The sequence below is a fragment of the Pimephales promelas genome, chromosome 25 (genome assembly GCF_988280905.1).
Source record: "Pimephales promelas chromosome 25, fPimPro1.hap1.1, whole genome shotgun sequence".
NCBI lineage: Eukaryota > Metazoa > Chordata > Actinopteri > Cypriniformes > Leuciscidae > Pimephales > Pimephales promelas.
In genome coordinates this window covers 23,035,570-23,052,880 of record NC_142793.1, presented here as the reverse complement: position 1 = coordinate 23,052,880, position 17,311 = coordinate 23,035,570, and the positions used below count along the sequence as shown (strand labels likewise).

The 17,311-nt window shown below is 37.9% G+C and overlaps 1 protein-coding gene across 2 annotated transcripts in view; it reads left to right on the top strand.

The window, feature by feature from the left end:
- The window catches only part of banp (BTG3 associated nuclear protein), a 40,675-nt gene that overhangs the window by 13,942 nt on the left and 9,422 nt on the right, over positions 1 to 17,311 (top strand). The window contains exons 9-11 of one of the 2 annotated variants that reach the window (XM_039648097.2): positions 82 to 209; positions 3,353 to 3,424; positions 4,920 to 4,964. In XM_039648097.2, coding sequence (XP_039504031.1) covers positions 82 to 209; positions 3,353 to 3,424; positions 4,920 to 4,964 — 245 coding nt within the window. Of the gene's footprint in view, positions 1 to 81; positions 210 to 3,352; positions 3,425 to 4,919; positions 4,971 to 17,311 lie in introns of both variants that reach the window. The other variant, XM_039648096.2, reaches the window with a different exon arrangement.

The window sequence follows — 17,311 nt, the reverse complement described above, 5'->3', positions numbered from 1 at the left end:
ATTTGACCCAGTCTCTCGACTTTCTGGTTTGACCCACATAGTTGGACTGTGTTATAAGCTTGTTTATGTGTCCTCGAACAGATGGAGTCTCGGCCACAGAGACGTCGGCTCTCGAGACCTCTACCCAGCAGGCCTTGCACTACGCTCTGGCTGGAGCCACACAACAAGTCCAGATCCACCGTATTGGAGAAGACGGACAGGTGCAAGTGGTGAGTACTGTATAGTTGTCGTAATCCAAAAGGCATCTATCTATCTATCTATCTATCTATCTATCTATCTATCTATCTATCTATCTATCTATCTATCTATCTATCTATCTATCTATCTGTCTGTCTGTCTGTCTGTCTGTCTGTCTGTCTGTCTGTCTGTCTGTCTGTCTGTCTGTCTGTCTATCTATCTATCTATCTATCTATCTATCTATCTATCTATCTATCTATTTATCTATCTATCTGTCTATCTGTCTGTCTGTCTGTCTGTCTATCTATCTACTATGTCTATCTATCTATCTATCTATCTATCTATCTATCTATCTATCTATCTATCTATCTATCTATCTATCTATCTATCTATCTATCTATCTATCTATCTATCTATCTATCTGTCTGTCTGTCTGTCTGTCTGTCTGTCTATCTACTATGTCTATCTATCTATCTATCTATCTATCTATCTATCTATCTATCTATCTATCTATCTATCTATCTATCTATCTATCTATCTATCTATCTATCTATCTATCTATCTATCTATCTATCTATCTATCTATCTGTCTGTCTGTCTGTCTGTCTGTCTGTCTATCTACTGTCTATCTATCTATCTATCTATCTATCTATCTATCTATCTATCTATCTATCTATCTATCTATCTATCTATCTATCTATCTATCTATCTGTCTGTCTGTCTGTCTGTCTGTCTGTCTGTCTGTCTGTCTGTCTGTCTGTCTGTCTGTCTGTCTATCTATCTATCAGAGTTTAAAGGGTTATTTCAGCCAAAATGAAATGTCTGTCATTAATTACTCACCCTCATGTCATTCCAAACCCGTAAGATCTTGTTCATCTTCGTTCTTAATTTGTGTTACGAAGAAGAACAAAGGTCTTATGGGTTTGGAACGACATGAGGGTGAGTAATGACAAACATTTCATCTTCGGGTGAACTAACCCTTTAAAAAAGGCTATATACCTTGAGTTGGGCTGGACTCTTTTGACTTTGGCCAGTATGCAAATAACAAAAAATGCCATAGCAACCACCCAGATCACCTTAGCAACCTTCCAAGGTTACCAAGTTTTGTATGGACAACCACCACTTTTCTTCACAAAACACAAATATCTGGTTTAATTCACGCATTTGCAAGACCACACATCTTGTACCATAATACATATACTGTATACCCGTTCATTTCAAACCTGTGTCAGCTGTGCAGACAAACAAATAAACACACTCAAACATCTTTTTGAAAGGAGGTCCGAGTCTCCCTGAACTCTGTGTGCTTGAGTGCAAATACTCTGTGGAAAAGCCAATCCCCTGCAAGCATTTAATGGAGCTTTAGCAACAGAATTTCCGCTGTGCCCGATCATGCGGCCTCTTTTGAGAACCTAAACCTGATCTCTGACTTTCACAGCTGCATGAGGTCATCTCCACCCCTACACACCATCTGAAATATAATCTGCATGCATTGTGACAGCACAATCAAAACTCTGAATACACAATGTACAATCAGGAGAGTTTAATCTGTGGAGGAGTTCTTGGCTTCTGCGGACTCGTAAACGGATCTGTCATCTGTTGTTTGTGTAACATCTCCCTGAACCGAACCATAATAGTTGTACTCTCAGAGGCAACCTCTCAATGGTCAGTTTTTGTCGAGCCCTTTGGCTTCTCAAATGTTCAGTTTTCGTCACTCGCACATAATCGATAATTTAAGCCTGTCAGATACGGGCAAACAATGACACGCTCTTTTTAGGTTTTGATTGATCGCTTGTGTTGCTTGTTATAAACTTTCCTAAATTAGACTTTTTTTATGCACTTTTTGGGAAAGCAGTGGCAGAAAGAAACTGATTAACAAAACCAATAATGTCAAATGTTTGGGAACTCATCAAGTTAATTGTGGAAAAATGCACCGTTTCCATATACCGCAATGATGAACCAGCAACCAACATGAGACAAAAGTCATCCAGGGTTACCCATGATACATTTAGTGTTACTGAAAGACAGCAGTCATGATTATTATTATTAGAAAACACAATTACATCAGGATTGTTGGAAAATGTGGTGTTTGCCACAGTTGTATAAAATCCAAAGATTTTCGCAAACATTTGAGGAAAAAAAATGGGTCGTTCTGAAGAGATTGGTTGCAGTAAGTCAGTCCCCAAGGATACATGGGTCAAAAACTATATTCAGTTATAACTTTTTTTGATGGGGCCAGTGAAAATTATTCACTGATTCGAATCGAAAATCGAGAATCGTTTCAAATTAAGAATCGAATCGAATTGAGATCTTCCGAATCTGAATTGAATCGGGACATCTGTATTAGAGCCAGACCGATACATCGGCTGGCGGATATTATCGGCCGATATTAGACATTTTCTAAAATATCGGTATCGGCAGTTATAATGGCCGATAAATGAATATTTAAAAAATAAAATAAAAACGGACGAATCACGCTTCAACCATGTGATGAGTGTTGTCAAAAAGTGCAGGTAAAGGGATAAGCAAGCTGACATTGTAATTATAAGGTAGCTTATAACTATAAGGCAATGTAGGGACTAATTATTATTTTATTTATCAGAACTTTATTATATTTTGATGTTCCTCCGTTCTGTTGTGACAATAGAAACAAGTTTCTTTTTAAAATGCATTATCATATTATTTTAATTAAAACTTTGTAAATAAATAACTAATGTTAGGGAAATCTGTAAATATTTTGTTGCGCGTTTCTGAAATAAAATTAATAATAATATCGGCCGATATATCGGATTTTAAAACCAACAAATATTTGTATCGGTATCGGCCTTCAAAATCCTTTATCGGTCTGGCTCTAATCTGTATCGATACACAGTCCTATTTGGGATGCACTAGAACAGAGATTGCAAAGCCAGGCCTTCTCATCCAACATCAAGGCTTGACCTCAAAAATGCTCCACTGGATGAATGGGAATAAGTTCCAGCAGGAACACTCATAATCTTGTAAAAATCATTCCCTGAAGAGTGGAAGCTGTAATAGTTCAGCTGCAAAGAGTGGGAACAACTCCATATTAACGGTCCATATAGTGTGACGTGTGTATTAGCACACAAAGTTGAAAAAATATGTCACACTTTGACAACAGCTTGATTGGAAATGACGTTCTTTTTTTCGTTCACAGATACCGCAGGGACACCTCCACATCGCTCAGGTGCCACAAGGCGAACAGGTGCAGATCACACAGGACAGTGAGGTACACATCATTTTCTTCGTTTTTCTTCCTCTGAGTCACTCCATCCCTCATTTGTGCTTACTAATTGAAACTCATCAAACCTCTGAACTGATCCATAATTATTTCTGAGCTACCGATTTCAGTATGATCTACGTCTGAGAAATCTCCCTAAGCCCTGAATTGGAAGGCTCTTGATTTGTACTCGGTGTCCTAGATTTGAGCAGGATTATTTAAAGGTATCCGCAAATATGTAAACCATGCTTTGATCAAATCCATCCATCGTCCTGAGAGGAAGAGAAAAATAATTGGAGAGCGTTTCCTGTCCTCGTTTACAAAATATTGAAGATGACCATAGACTTCAGTGCTCATATTTTTGGTAAATTCCCAGTGATGTTGTTTGTTGTTGAGTCCAGAGCTTAGCAACAGCGTGCCACTTCATCCTACCTCCACTCACAAAGACCGTCTTTGTAATACATCTGGCCCGCCTCATCAAAACCATTTATCTGAGAAAGTTTGTAAAGGAAATGAGCCGTCTCCAGATATGTGTGTGTTTTAGAGTCAGATGGAGAACATGACTGAAACTTTATCACTGATCAGTGTTACTAAACTTTGGTTCCTTATTTTTTTATGGCGTTATATGTGTGCTTTTGCAAAATATAGTTCTCTGTGCTCAAAACTTACAATTACTCACTCAGGATTGAGGCACACATGACATAACGCCATAATTTTCTAGAAAAAATAAATATTTAATGAAAAATTAATAATGAAAAAGGAATAATTAATCAAAATGAAAAAAATCTTGTAGAAATTAGCTCACAGTTGGGGCTAGCTTAACTGGGGCCAAATGTTGGTTTTCAATTCATTTAATTTAATTTGTTAATTTTTTTTCCCTACAATATCTAAGGTAACAGGGTTAAATGGGTGAGCTTGACGAATGCACAACACTGCAACACTTTGCAAAAACTGGGAAAAATTTAAAGATTATTAAAATTATTGTCATCTTCCGGCTTTGGAAAGGGTTTAAATGCTTTTAATTTGGTAATAGGGTTACTGAACAGCTAAATACAAACATTTTGATACTTTAAATGAGTTTTTAAGTAAAAAAAATGTAATTACAAATTAATTACATGTAAATTCAACTGATTTTGAGTTTAACATGGCCTATTGATTTTTGGGCACAGTTGAGAAGGATAGACCAAAATGACCATTTTAAGCATGAGGATCACACATTTGATGCTACTTTAATGCTGGCTAATTTTATGTTAGATAAGCTTTATTTAATAATTATCACAACAAAAGTTATTTGTTCACCCAGAACACCTTTTTACATTGTTTTTCTATGCAAATATGCACCACACTTCATTGTGCTCGCATCTTTTACAGTGTCCAATGTGTCACACGCCATTCTAAAAAAGCGGAAAAGACCCTAAATCCTTAAAAAAAAAAAATGGGACACTAATTTGTACCTCATTCAATTGCTGAAATTTGAATATGTTATGTTTTTCCTGTCTTGCAGGGCAACCTACAGATCCACCAAGTGCATGTTGGGCAAGATGGCCAGGTAAATGTAGGTAGCCTTTTCCATTTATTGGTCCGTGTCCATGTGACAGTTTCTTTTTGTGTCCTCTCTTGTTCTTTGGTTTGTTCTGAGAATATAATGTTTGGGACAGTGTGCACTTCCTGTTTCTCAGATCAGTTCCATCACATCAAATAGGCTCTTTAGATCAAACAGGGCTAAAAAGCAACAGACTCGTTTTGAAATGAGCTCATTTCACACACACAAACAAACTCAACTTCAAAATCCGTGTTTGTTATCTTCCTTGGGGTGGCAGTGGCCCAATGGGTACAAGCAAGAAGGTCCCCGGAAGATGGTGTGTTAGCTCACCTACTAACATGTGACATCACCTTGTATTGAGAGACCATGAGTCATTTTCAAAAAAATTTTTCGTGTTTTTCCATTTTCCTTTCAGTAATTGTGTTTTTGTCATTGTTGTTATATTTCTTTTATGTCTGTATAGTGTTCATTTTTATTTCAGTTTTAGTTATTTTATTCTAGTTAACATTTATTTTATTTCAAGTAACGGATATATTTTAATGGTTTTAGTTTTAGTTAACTATAATAACCCCAATCTTAGCAACAATATAACAACATTAAGCATTGTGGATGAACATAGTCTCCAAAAGCTGCACACTTTTTCTTCAGAAAATGATTTTTTTTTCTAGCCTGTTTCTCAGCTCTGTCTTTTACCCACACTCGTACACCCATAACATACCTCATTTTGATGATAGTTTACATCTGTACAGTAGCAGTGAGAAAATGTTTGCCTTGTTTTCCTTTCTTTCAATTGAATTATTCCTGGCATATCGCCCATAGTGTAAAAAGAGCCCAGATGATCACAGATATAACGGGGCATTCAGTCCCCAGTGCCAAAGTTTGCACATAAACAAAGTACGTGTGGACAACATACATACTAATATGGGTAAGACAATGTCTATTTGTGCTTTCGTCAAGAGAAAAAAGAGGGAAAGAAAATGTCATTAACCCTGGCCTGGTCCTTTCTCATCCTTCACTGTCACTGCTGCTCCTTTTATGCTTTCGAAGCTCCTCCGTGAGAGACACGTTGCCACACGGCTTATTTGAGATGGTTTCATGGACTAGGGTTTGATATATGTAATCATAATGGTGTACCATGACTCCAATTTGGATTCGGGTCACACTTCAGAAGAAGGATTTGAATCAGGACAAAAAGAGTACAGTTGAGCATACTGTTGGATCATTTTTTGGTGAGGTAATTTATATTTTTTGGCGTTATTTCAGAATGTCTTGGAATTGTTCACCCAAAAACGAAAAATCTGACATTGTTCACACAGCCTAATGTCTTTCCAAATCCGCATGACTTTCTTCCATAGATTTTCTTTTATTTTTTAAGTTTGGACGTCATTGACATCGAACCTGATGCAACACGTCTAACAGTAAATATTAGAGAATTTTTTAAATATTAGAGAACACAGAAACTTGGAACATAATCCACGTATCATTTAGACTCTTAGAAGGTGCTTTCATGGTGTTTTTCTTTCTTTTTTTGAGCTTTAAAGACAGTCTGTCCTAAACTTCTCGTAAAAAGAGCTGTGTGAAGTTCCTTACTTACAAAGGGTTTCGCCTGGTTAAGAAGACTATCTGAAGTTTTTACATCCCCATCTGCCCGCCATGTTCTCTTTGCCGTAAAGGGGAAGAGCCCATGATTTACAGGCTGTCGGTCTATAACAGCATGCCTTATCATTTAGCCCCCTTCCACTATCTAAAACAAACACACACAGTCGGCACATGAAAGGCATGAGAGAAAGTAAAGGAGTGTTAACGGTGTGTTAAATCAGTCAGCGACCTCTTGGGATGCTCTTATCTGATGCTCCCTTCTCCTGCCCTGTGATCTGGTACATATCGAAAGCTAAGGAAAGAGAGCGAAAAGAGGGTGAGAAGACTGAAGTCTGAGGAGGTTTTGTTTTTACTCGGTACAATTGGTTAGTTCCACATTGTGCTGGCAAAGTCTTCAGGCCAGACGTTGCAGATGTTTATTACTGAAACTTCTCGGGCCTTGTGTTTTCTATCAATAAGAGTTCTTTAATTACTTCTACTTCCACAGGCAGACATAGTTGGGGTTCTGTACGGTGCTGCAAGACTCTTGATCAGTTTGGATGTAGGAAGGGAGAGATTTAGCTCCTTTTGGTGCATTACTTTATGTTGTGAAGCTCCTTCGGTGCTGAATTATTCAGGAGCTTTCTGAATGCACAATAGATATATACCCAGCGCTGTTGCAGTGTGGTTGTATCTTAGTAGCTTGTGAGTCTATAGTCTCACAGAGGCTGTTTGCAATCAAAAACCCTTCAGCGGTCTGTCTGACGGACAAGTAAAGTGAGCAACCAAAAAAAGGTGAAGTGAAGGCCAAGTATGGCAACCCATACTCATAATTTGTCCACAGTTTTATACAAACAATTTTTTCGTTTTTTGCACTGTGCACTTTTTTTGTTTGGTATGTACCGAGCAGTTTTGTATTTTTATGGCCTCTGAATAATAGCTAGATGATTAAAATTGCTTGTTTTCATTAAAAAATTACATTTTTAAACATGAAATGCATAGCCTGATGTCATCATACTCTGGTTCTAGTCAGAATGTGAGTCTGATACTGCTCCATTTTGGGGCGTTTCAACCGAACCAGGATAAAAAAATGCCTTTGCGCTCAATTGGATAGACCGAATCGGATCCCATAGGCAAAAACATCTTGATTGCATGAAAACATGGATGATTACGTTGCTGATAATCATCTGTCCATCATTGCATAAAGCCCACCCTGAAAATTTGATTGGTCCCTACAGCTTTAGTTTGGGCATACTTGCTTCTCAACGGATCAATTTCAGAGTGTTCTTCCCATCCTTAAATGTTGTGGGCGGGGCTAAGTTTAGATGGCTTCCAGGCTATAAAATGCACCTAAATAGCAATTAAACCGTGTAGTTTGGCATAGCTACGCATAGTTTAAGTTTTTGACTCCAAATTCAATTTGGAAATGTGTATCTTGGTACCTTGAAGCAATTTTGTGTCTCTTCTACCTGATAAAAATGTAGCACCAAATGAAGATAAGTCAAGAAAGAGTCTGAAGTTGACATGTCGGGCCTCTCAAGCAAACAGAGCTACACTCTTAGCAGAAAAGGTTCTATATAGAACCTTAAAAGGTTCTATCAGCGCTACGTATTTGGAACCCCTAAAAGGTTCTATACACTCTTAAAAAAAGGGTTCCTCTGGATTCTATATAGAACCCTGGGGCAAAAAAATGGTTCTATATAGAACCATTTTGGAGTTCCATATATGAAGCGGGGGATGGAACTATTTCTGGTTCTAAATAGAACCATTTCTTCTAAGAGTGTATGTTTTGAAAGAAACCTGCTTCATTTACCCATAGACTTTTAACACTATTTGCACATCTGAAAGTGTGCACTGCAAATTCAGTAACCCAGTAAAGACTTATTCTAAGTCTGCAAATTGAGACAAATGTAAAAAGAGTAAGGAAAAACTACTGTGATCTGTTTTTAATCTGCTTTTTTGGATTTGTTGTTTTATTGAATTTGGACAAGATAAAAATGAGCTCAGGAGTTTAAATATCATTCACAAGCTGCATCTGTGTGATCAATTGATGTAACTTTTTCCCTCTGTAAATGTGTGTATATTTATATTGGTATGTATGCAATTATGCCCATTTGCAATTCAGAACTTCAAGTTTCCTCTCTCTCAGTATTGAAACCAGATGTGTGCAGAGCTCACAACCATTAAGTACCTGCTGTAGGATCTAAATTCTCTTGGATTCAAGGCTGTTGTCAGAACCTTGGGGCTTAAATCCCAATTCAAACTCCTAAATGAATTTACCCTTTTTACCTCCATTGGAACAATGTTTTCCCCCAGGATATAAAACAAAAAATGTTAAATAAAATGGTCCACAGCTTTTTGCGATCCCAGTGATCTTTGTGTCCTAATGGAAGGGGTTGTATTTCAAAGCGTTGTTGATGCACTTGCCTGTCTTGGGTCGTGATAGTGGAGTTCTGGAAGCAAATGTGGTCATGGCTGGGATTCAAGATCTTCTCGCAAATATTCACAAGAAAATCCCTTGGTAATCTAATGGAGATAAGTTCTCATGGAGCTGATGCAAGATTTTTTGGTCGGTGGACACCGGTATGTACACAAGTCGCATTGCTTGACTTTCCTCATTAACACTTGTGACACATGGAATCGTCTTTATGAGCATTTCACCTTTTGTTTTACCGCAACTTGGATGCAATGAAAACTTCTGATGAACAAGAGGCAATAAAATCATCAAGTCGTCATAATTTATGTTGCTCTGAGATGCTTTCCATTGGAAACGTTGAGGAAAAACACAAGTTTTGGAGGCGGGGCTGGACTGTGCGTCTCCTCACAGAGGTTTTTCCAAGGTCAGATATTTCACAAGTTTACAACACGTGGAGGGATTCGCCATAGCCTGTCGATTCAGCAGTATAATTAGAAACATAATGAAGACGACACAAAAAAGAGACGTGACACTTTGACACCAACACTAAAGCAAGCCTTATTTCTTTGTTCCCAAGAACAAGCTTTGTAACTCGGCTTATCTGCATGTCGTTAAATTTGTTGTAAAATTGTTATTTATGTGATTCCGTCTGCTCTTTGAATCAGGAATCTTATAGATGCGTGTCTGTCATTTTGAATTGTGCAGGGTCTGTTTAATCCCTTTCTTTGGATACACTGTAAAAGATTGCTTTGGCAAGAGGAGTAGTATCTCAATCTGCCACATGGGTCATATTTAAGGTTGTTGGTAATGATTTAGTGAGTATTAGGATTTGATGCTAACTAAAATTGCCGTTTAAGTTGGTTGTCAACCAATCCGGCCTTGGAAGTCATACTTGTGCAATGCTATACAATGAGATTTGAACCATTAGTAACATGAGAGAAACTGTAAAACAATACCTTCTTTCCTAGATCATGCTTCTGTTTTTCTGAGCTTGCTTCCTGACATTCAAGCTTCTATCTGAGCATCCTTTGTTTCTTCCAAGTCTTGTTTCGTCCTAGCTTTACTTCTTTCTTCCAAATTTCTTTACCTGCATTTTAAGCTATCTTCCAAGCTCCCTAACCTTCCTCCCTTCTAAAGCCGTGTTTCCACCGCAATTACCAGGAACTATTTGTCCCAGGAACTTTTTTCACAGGAACTTTTTTCCCCAGACCGCTTGCTTATGGGACGGGGCGGGAAGATTATAGTGACGTTGAACTGCGTGCGACTGCTCTTCCTAGCCTGCGCGTTTGTTTTGAGTTTTGTATGGAGGAGATTCAAGCTTTGCTGCTTTTGTGTGCGATTGGTTTACTAACGAGGTAATTAACAAAACGGCAGAAAAGAGACGAGCACCCAAAGAGTATTCAGAAAGCTCGTAATGCTAGATATAAAAGTAGACGTTTGTTATCAGCGGACATTGACCGTGAGATGGATGGGACGAACGCACGCCATCGGGCAGAAAGAATAGCGTGGTGAGAACCAATCAGCATGTTCAGCATACAAGTCCCACCCCGAAAGTTCCCGAACTCTGAAAAAGTACCACCTCAGGGACTCTCAGGGGGAGGGGGGGGGGGGATTTTTACCTGGAACTTCATTTAGACCCTGGTTCCTGCAGTGTAAACACACTGAGTACCACCCCAAAGTTCCTAGTTCCCGGGGAAAGTTCCTGCAGTGGAAACGCTGCTTAAGCGTCCTCACCTTTCTACTGATCTTCCTTTCTGCCCTCCAAAGTTACTTTTCTTCTGCCTGAGATTTCTTCCGAGCATCCTTCATTTTGAGCTTCCTCCCAAACTTCCTTGCCTTCCATTCCTTTCCTTCCTACCGAGCTTCCTTCCCTCCATCCTTCCTTCCTGTTCCCAAACTTCCTAATCTTCCTTTCCGAACCTTATTTCTGGCCTCCAAGCTTCCTTCCTTTTTCTGCCTTCTGAGCTGATCTCCCTTCTTGCCCATGAAGCTTCCTTCCCTTTCAGCTTCTTTGTTTCCTTCCAAGCATCCTTCTTTTTTAGCTTCCTTCCAAACATTGTTACTTTCTTTTCAAACTTCCTAATCTTCCTTCTGAACTTTGTTCCTGCCCTTGACTCTTCTTCTTGCCCCAAGCTTCCTTTCCCTGGGTTTCATCCCAAATGTCTTTCCTTTTGAGCTTCCCTTCAAACTAATTTGGTGATGACTAAGCTAAACACTACATTTCTTCAACATTACTAATATAACGCGAGGTCTAGATTGGCCACAACCATTGGTTTTCAAATGAAGCAGATGGAATAGCATAATGGACATTTGATGATGACTTGAGCTGAACCCTGCACTGTTTCAACATTAGTGATGTAATCCAATGTTTAATTATTTGGAACTGCATGCCCATTAGAAATTATATCTGCTTCCAGGCTCAAGGCTATGTTGAGTTTGTGTGGATACAACAATACGGTTGTTGATGGCAGCCCTCCAAATTTGAATTTTTCAATTTATAAAGTAAAAAATCAATTTGATGTTTAAGAAGGCATTAGTTGTGGCACCATCCATACAAGCCTAATGCTGTGTCTTATAAGACTGTCTTTGCGTGGAGACTTTTTCATAATGTAGCAAATACTTACTTATGTAACCGGGATTAGTCTTTGAGCTCAGATGACTGCAGATGTCCTCGTTAGATAGTGTTCATTGTTGGGGTAATTTAGACCTATCTTTAATGTGCAACTGTTTTTTTTTTTTTTATTAAGTTCATTTGTCGGTCTGTAGGGGGGTTTGCAGCAGAAGTGATAAAGGACTCTCAGATGGTTTTAGGAGTTCACTCAGTTTGTCCAACGTCCTGTCGGCCGTCTGTCTCTCTCTCAGTACAGTTAGGCCGTCACATCTGTCCTGGCTTACTGTATGTAGGTCTGGCCCGCTCCAGATGCAAGTTGTTGGAATCATGTAGAAATTGGGCGGAAGTGTTTACCTTTCCAGAGAGACTTTTTATTTTTTCTCGTCATACTGACAACTCTTGAGGGTATGAGGGAACTGTACATGTTGCTGGGAAGCTCACCTCTTTCACAACACAGTTTATTGAACTGTGCATAAAAAAGAAATCAAATTTCTTCTTCCAAAATTGTTTCCGATCCGCATATCCAGTCGTAAAGAAGCATCCAGTTTTCGTCAAGCTTAATGTTAGAGCTTAACCAATTTCATACTCTTTTCAGGGGAATTTGTGATTTTGAATGTCTTTATCATTCATAGCTAGTTAAGATTCAAATGCACAGAAGACGACACTGGAAAGCCAATAAAGAAAGCTTGGGAGCAATATGTTTGCACAGTTGGTTGTTATGTATCGAAGAAGGTCCCAAACTAAATGTTTTTTCCATTAAGCTGCTGTTGTTTTGTTTCTCGTTGTCTTTGCTCCAGTTCCTCAATGTGTTTGCTGTCCTACTCTGCTGCTGAAAGCATTACTACATTAGAGAAAGATTTATTCCGGGTCCTTTTTTTCCTGTTTGCTCTCAGTCCCATCAACCCAAGCTGACAGCAGATCCTGACTTGCTCTGCCAATTTTTAAACCCTTTGTTTGGCAGCCTGCCTGTATAGAGATAGCAGATTTCAAGTTTGGCTGTTGTCGAAAGAAACAAGGCTGGGCACAAGGGTAGGTTAGCTCATGAAGACTCGATTTCACTTTCAAATACCTTTAATGTGAATTGAATCCAGTCATTAACCAGAAGGCAAACAAATGCGGTGCTCAACATTAACTCTTGTCCGAGTCAAGTGGATTTATACCAGCACAATTGCAAATGTGACATCAATTTTATACAGCTGTTAATATTAAGTGGATACGATTCTGACTTACACAATTAGTGACCAACACAACTTACTGTTTTTGCTCTATTTAGCCTACAAAAATTATTCCAAAGCCATAGCAGAACAGCTGCCATCTCCGAGCAACAACGTTACTAAGTGATTCAGTGTTTTTGAACAAATGGGGTGAGTCAATGATTCAATGACCCATTCAGTAACTTGCTTCATTCTTTAATGAATCAGCCTTTTGTATGAATCGGATTGCTATATAGTGAATAACTCAATAACTAAACCTTCTGGTTCCTATTAGAAGTATCATTTCCCACCTTTTCATATTTGGTTATTTCAGAATTGTGTAAAACATTAATCTCATAACATTATTTATGCAGTTGTAATTTTTCAGTTTAAATACTTTCATGCCATCTCTGAGCAGTATTAAACAGTCTGTGTAAATACTTCTCAATGCAACTTTAAATGCAAGTTCAGTGTTGCTTCTGGTGTGAGAATATGGATTTCATTTGATTCTTATTATTCCAATTGAATTTACTTAACAAATTGAAGCATAGTTAATAAGAAAAAAAATGCCCTGGAAATCACTTTAAGCGGGACTTTCACAAATATGCTGATTTAATTAAGTAAGAGCTGATAAAACACTGATGAGAATATTGCGTCAGAATAAATTGCATACATTTACACACAAAAAAAGGAAATATTTATTTCTGGACAACCAACTGACCGATTTACCTACTCGTACAAGCGAATGACCGGTTTACAAGCACATAGCAAGGCTTAATGTCGAGCACTGAACTTGCTTGGATGTTTACTCTGTTTCATCTGAGAGTTTGACAAACAGAACACAACTGGTGTCTCAAATGAGCCCTTTCATTTCTGTCAAAGTCAGCAGACCTCATGCGGGCACACCGGCTTAGCTCGGCATACACGCTGTGACATCATGACTGTTTTTTCCTTTGGATTTTACCTTTTTCTGGCCAAGGTTAGTGTCACATAAGCCTAATAAATCATTCGGCAAGACCTGTAGTAACTGTTGGATGACTTCAAGAGCCAAATTGTGCGTCTCCAATGTGATGTGTGTTTTGAATTAGCTTTACTTTATTTAATTGTGTTGGAACCACGTTCTCATGCTCTCCCGACCAGCGGTGGAGTGTCGAGTCGTCTTGAGAACAGTTGTGAGGTCGGAAGTCAACCGATGAGAACGAGCTTTCATTGCTACACTCCCGGCATCATAAAATTCTCATTGTGTTAAGTCGCACAGCTGAGCATACAAACAATCCTCACTTGCAGTTTTAAAATTCCTGCTGTTGTAGTCGTGTTTGCTTTGACAAGTGTTATTCAATGGATAAATCCCCAAAATGCACTTTTTAATGTGGAAAAAGTGCATTTCCTTCTCTTATGAGGCCTGACGGATGGTTTAAAAATGACATATGAATTCTCAGAGAGCGGTGAACTTTATTTTGATTGTTTTTTATGATTGTCTGCATGAGAAAGTATCCAAGTTGGTGCCTCCTGTGTGATGGAATGAAAAATAGGAAGTTTAAAAGGATGTCCCTCAGCTGTGAGTTACTCTTCTTCCCAATAACTTTATGTGCATATTTCTGTACTTGTGCATGTGTTTGTGTTTAAGACCTGATGGGCCATCCTTCAGTTGTTCTCATGCTATTCTTTGTTTACCAGAGTATATGGGTTAATGACATTCAAGGATATCCACGTTAAAACACATGCAAAAAGGAAAGAATTTTGTTTTCATGTTAATTTAATGTGGTTTTGAAGCACTTCCATATACCATTTTGAAAAAAGCTAAATATTTAATGACTAAAAATGTACTGTTGTGTAGCAATCAATGAAAAAGTAATGACACATTGTAATGATGTACACATCATTATATCCCAGAACATTTTCAAATGTATTTTCAAGCTAAAAAGTATATATATATTTTAAAACAGCATAAATTGTTAATTCACAAATAACATTAGGATTCTTTGAAGCCGTACCACATTTACAACCTGACCTAATCTGGTATTTTAATAAAAAAAACTTAAAAAAAAAAATGTTTATATTTTGCCCATACTACTTTATTGGGGATTTTTTTCCCCAAATGTTGATAAGTAGTGAAAAAATAACAACAAACTACTTATTCTTCTCAAGAATTTCATTCTTTTAATGAGGCTTTTTCTTAATTGTGATAAGACAGTTGTATCACCCTGAAGTTTTGTCCTTTTTCACCAAAAATATAAAAATTCAGAAATTAAAAACGTGCTCAACATAGAAGACTTGTATTCAAGTTGTGTTAATTTTAATGTAATTTCTGAATTGTATTTTATCCTGCTTGAACCAACCCAACATCGTCTGCTCTTAATTATTTCCACATGATTTGACTGGCAGCATCAAAAAAGGAGTCATTGGCATCCAGGGTGGGCACCACATGGGTTTTCTATGAACTCAAAGTATGCCACTGACTCATGACTTCAAAGTCAGCGTCTGCACTTGAAACTGGGGTAGGGACAGAGACGAACTAGATCTGAAATTGGGGTTATTGTGGGATTTTTGTGCAGTGAAGCAGATTTTCTCTCTCCTAATTGAGAGCGCATGGCATTTCTGTTCCCATTTGGAGAGACTCAGATTTGATTGTTTATGCCCACACTGGCGCTGATGTCGACAAGATGAACCGTAGAGGTGTCGCCGTGTGGAGTCGCAGAAGAACTGTAATGATTAATGATTCGTGTTTAGTCTGAAGTTCACGTTTCATTTAAACTCTATCCCGAATGGCTGTTTTTGAATGAACGTTGAGCATGTGGAAACGGTCAACTGCTGCAATAGAGAAATCACTAACTCACAGTTCAGGTTGAAGACTAGCACCAGTAATTGAATAGGAGTCAGAGGATCCAAAACCATGGCGACCACATCAAAGCGCATTTAGGGGTCAGATGATGTGTAGTCAATGATGTGTTCGAGCTTGCTTTGTGGCAATCGAACACAATGTGCGATCACACAAGTGTTTTTGCTTTAATGTGCCTGTTTTGCGATGAGTTAGGACATTGGCACCGGATGGAGATGTGTTTGTGAAAGCACAGCTGGAGACGGGGCCTTCCACCGAACTCTGCTTGAATGTGTCTCACATGGCAGAATCAGTTTCTCATGCATTAGGAAATTATTATTTTATCTTTTTTTTTTTTTGGTAATGCAGTAAATCCCTGGCCTGATTTGAATTTGGTTTGCACCACCACTTACTTAAATGCCAAATCCTAAGAGTCTTGAAACTTCAGACTTGGCAGTCAAGCAAAAGCATTAAAGCTGTCAGTTTTATATTGTAGTTACATAGTTTGGTACTTTTTAATCCTGAAACAGCAAGTAGACAATTGTTTAAAGACTTGCAAAGAAAAGAAAATGCATTCTAACAAACCTTATGATTTGATTGGCCCGAATTGCTGTACTATTATAGTGGATTGAATTGGATAAAAAAACTTACTTCTAGTCTTCTTAAAGTGCTCCTATTATGCTTTTTTAAGAAAGGTCTGTAAAGTGAACGACAAATAAACGTATTTCTCCTAAAAGAAGAAAGCGATTCTGAACTGCCGAAACAAGTCGTCTGCGATTCCAGTCTCACTTCCGTAACTTATCTACAAATGTTTGTTACAAATTTGCATAATGCCCGATATGGTCTTCATTGGTATTCACTGCCACGAGCAATGTCTACTTTGCGCTGAAATTGATACTGTAAAACTGTCACCATCATTACTGTTCATATCAATGTGTATTAAATGCTAAAATTCAGATATGGTAATGAGCTTTTCATTTCCGACACGTCTCAGCAAACGTCTCAGCAAATGTAGTACGTTAGCCGGATGTTGTTGGCCTATTGTAAATACTTAGTACTCATTTGACATGCTGTTTGCATACTGTATGCAAGTTTGGACATTTGAACTTCCTGACAGTGTGAAAAGAAAAGCGTAAAAACAGGTTTACTGGCAGGCGGTTGCATAAACTGTAGAATTAGGGGAATCATTAGCAGATTAAAATGTAAACTGTGTGAATTTTAATTTTCTTTAAACAATGAGGTGATGGATATGCTCAATTAGTTTAGAAAAGAACAATCAACAAGGACTGAAAGGAAAACATTGGTAATAGTTTTAGAAAGGAAAGCATAATGGATTGATTTCCATATAAAAAAACAGAATATCATTTGAGTCTCACCTTCCGCTTCCAAGAAAATAACATTTTGAGGATATTTGTATATGTATGTTTTAAAATGTTATAAACAGGAAGAATGTAATTAAGAATAAATTAGCTCATGGGAATTTCTATAATGAAATGGATATTTTTCGCAAAAAACAAAATGATCCAAGTCATCACCTTCGCGTGTTATATAGCCTATGCTTTTGAAATGCATGTTTAAAAAAGCATTTTATCCCTGTTTTTGAGTAAAAACTTTTTTCTTTATTTAGTTAAGTTATGTGCTTCAGTTTTAGGCTATTAAAGGAGCTGTATGCAAGAAATTTATTTCAATTAATCATACATTTTCCCTGATATGTCACTAGACATTCAGAAATCATGT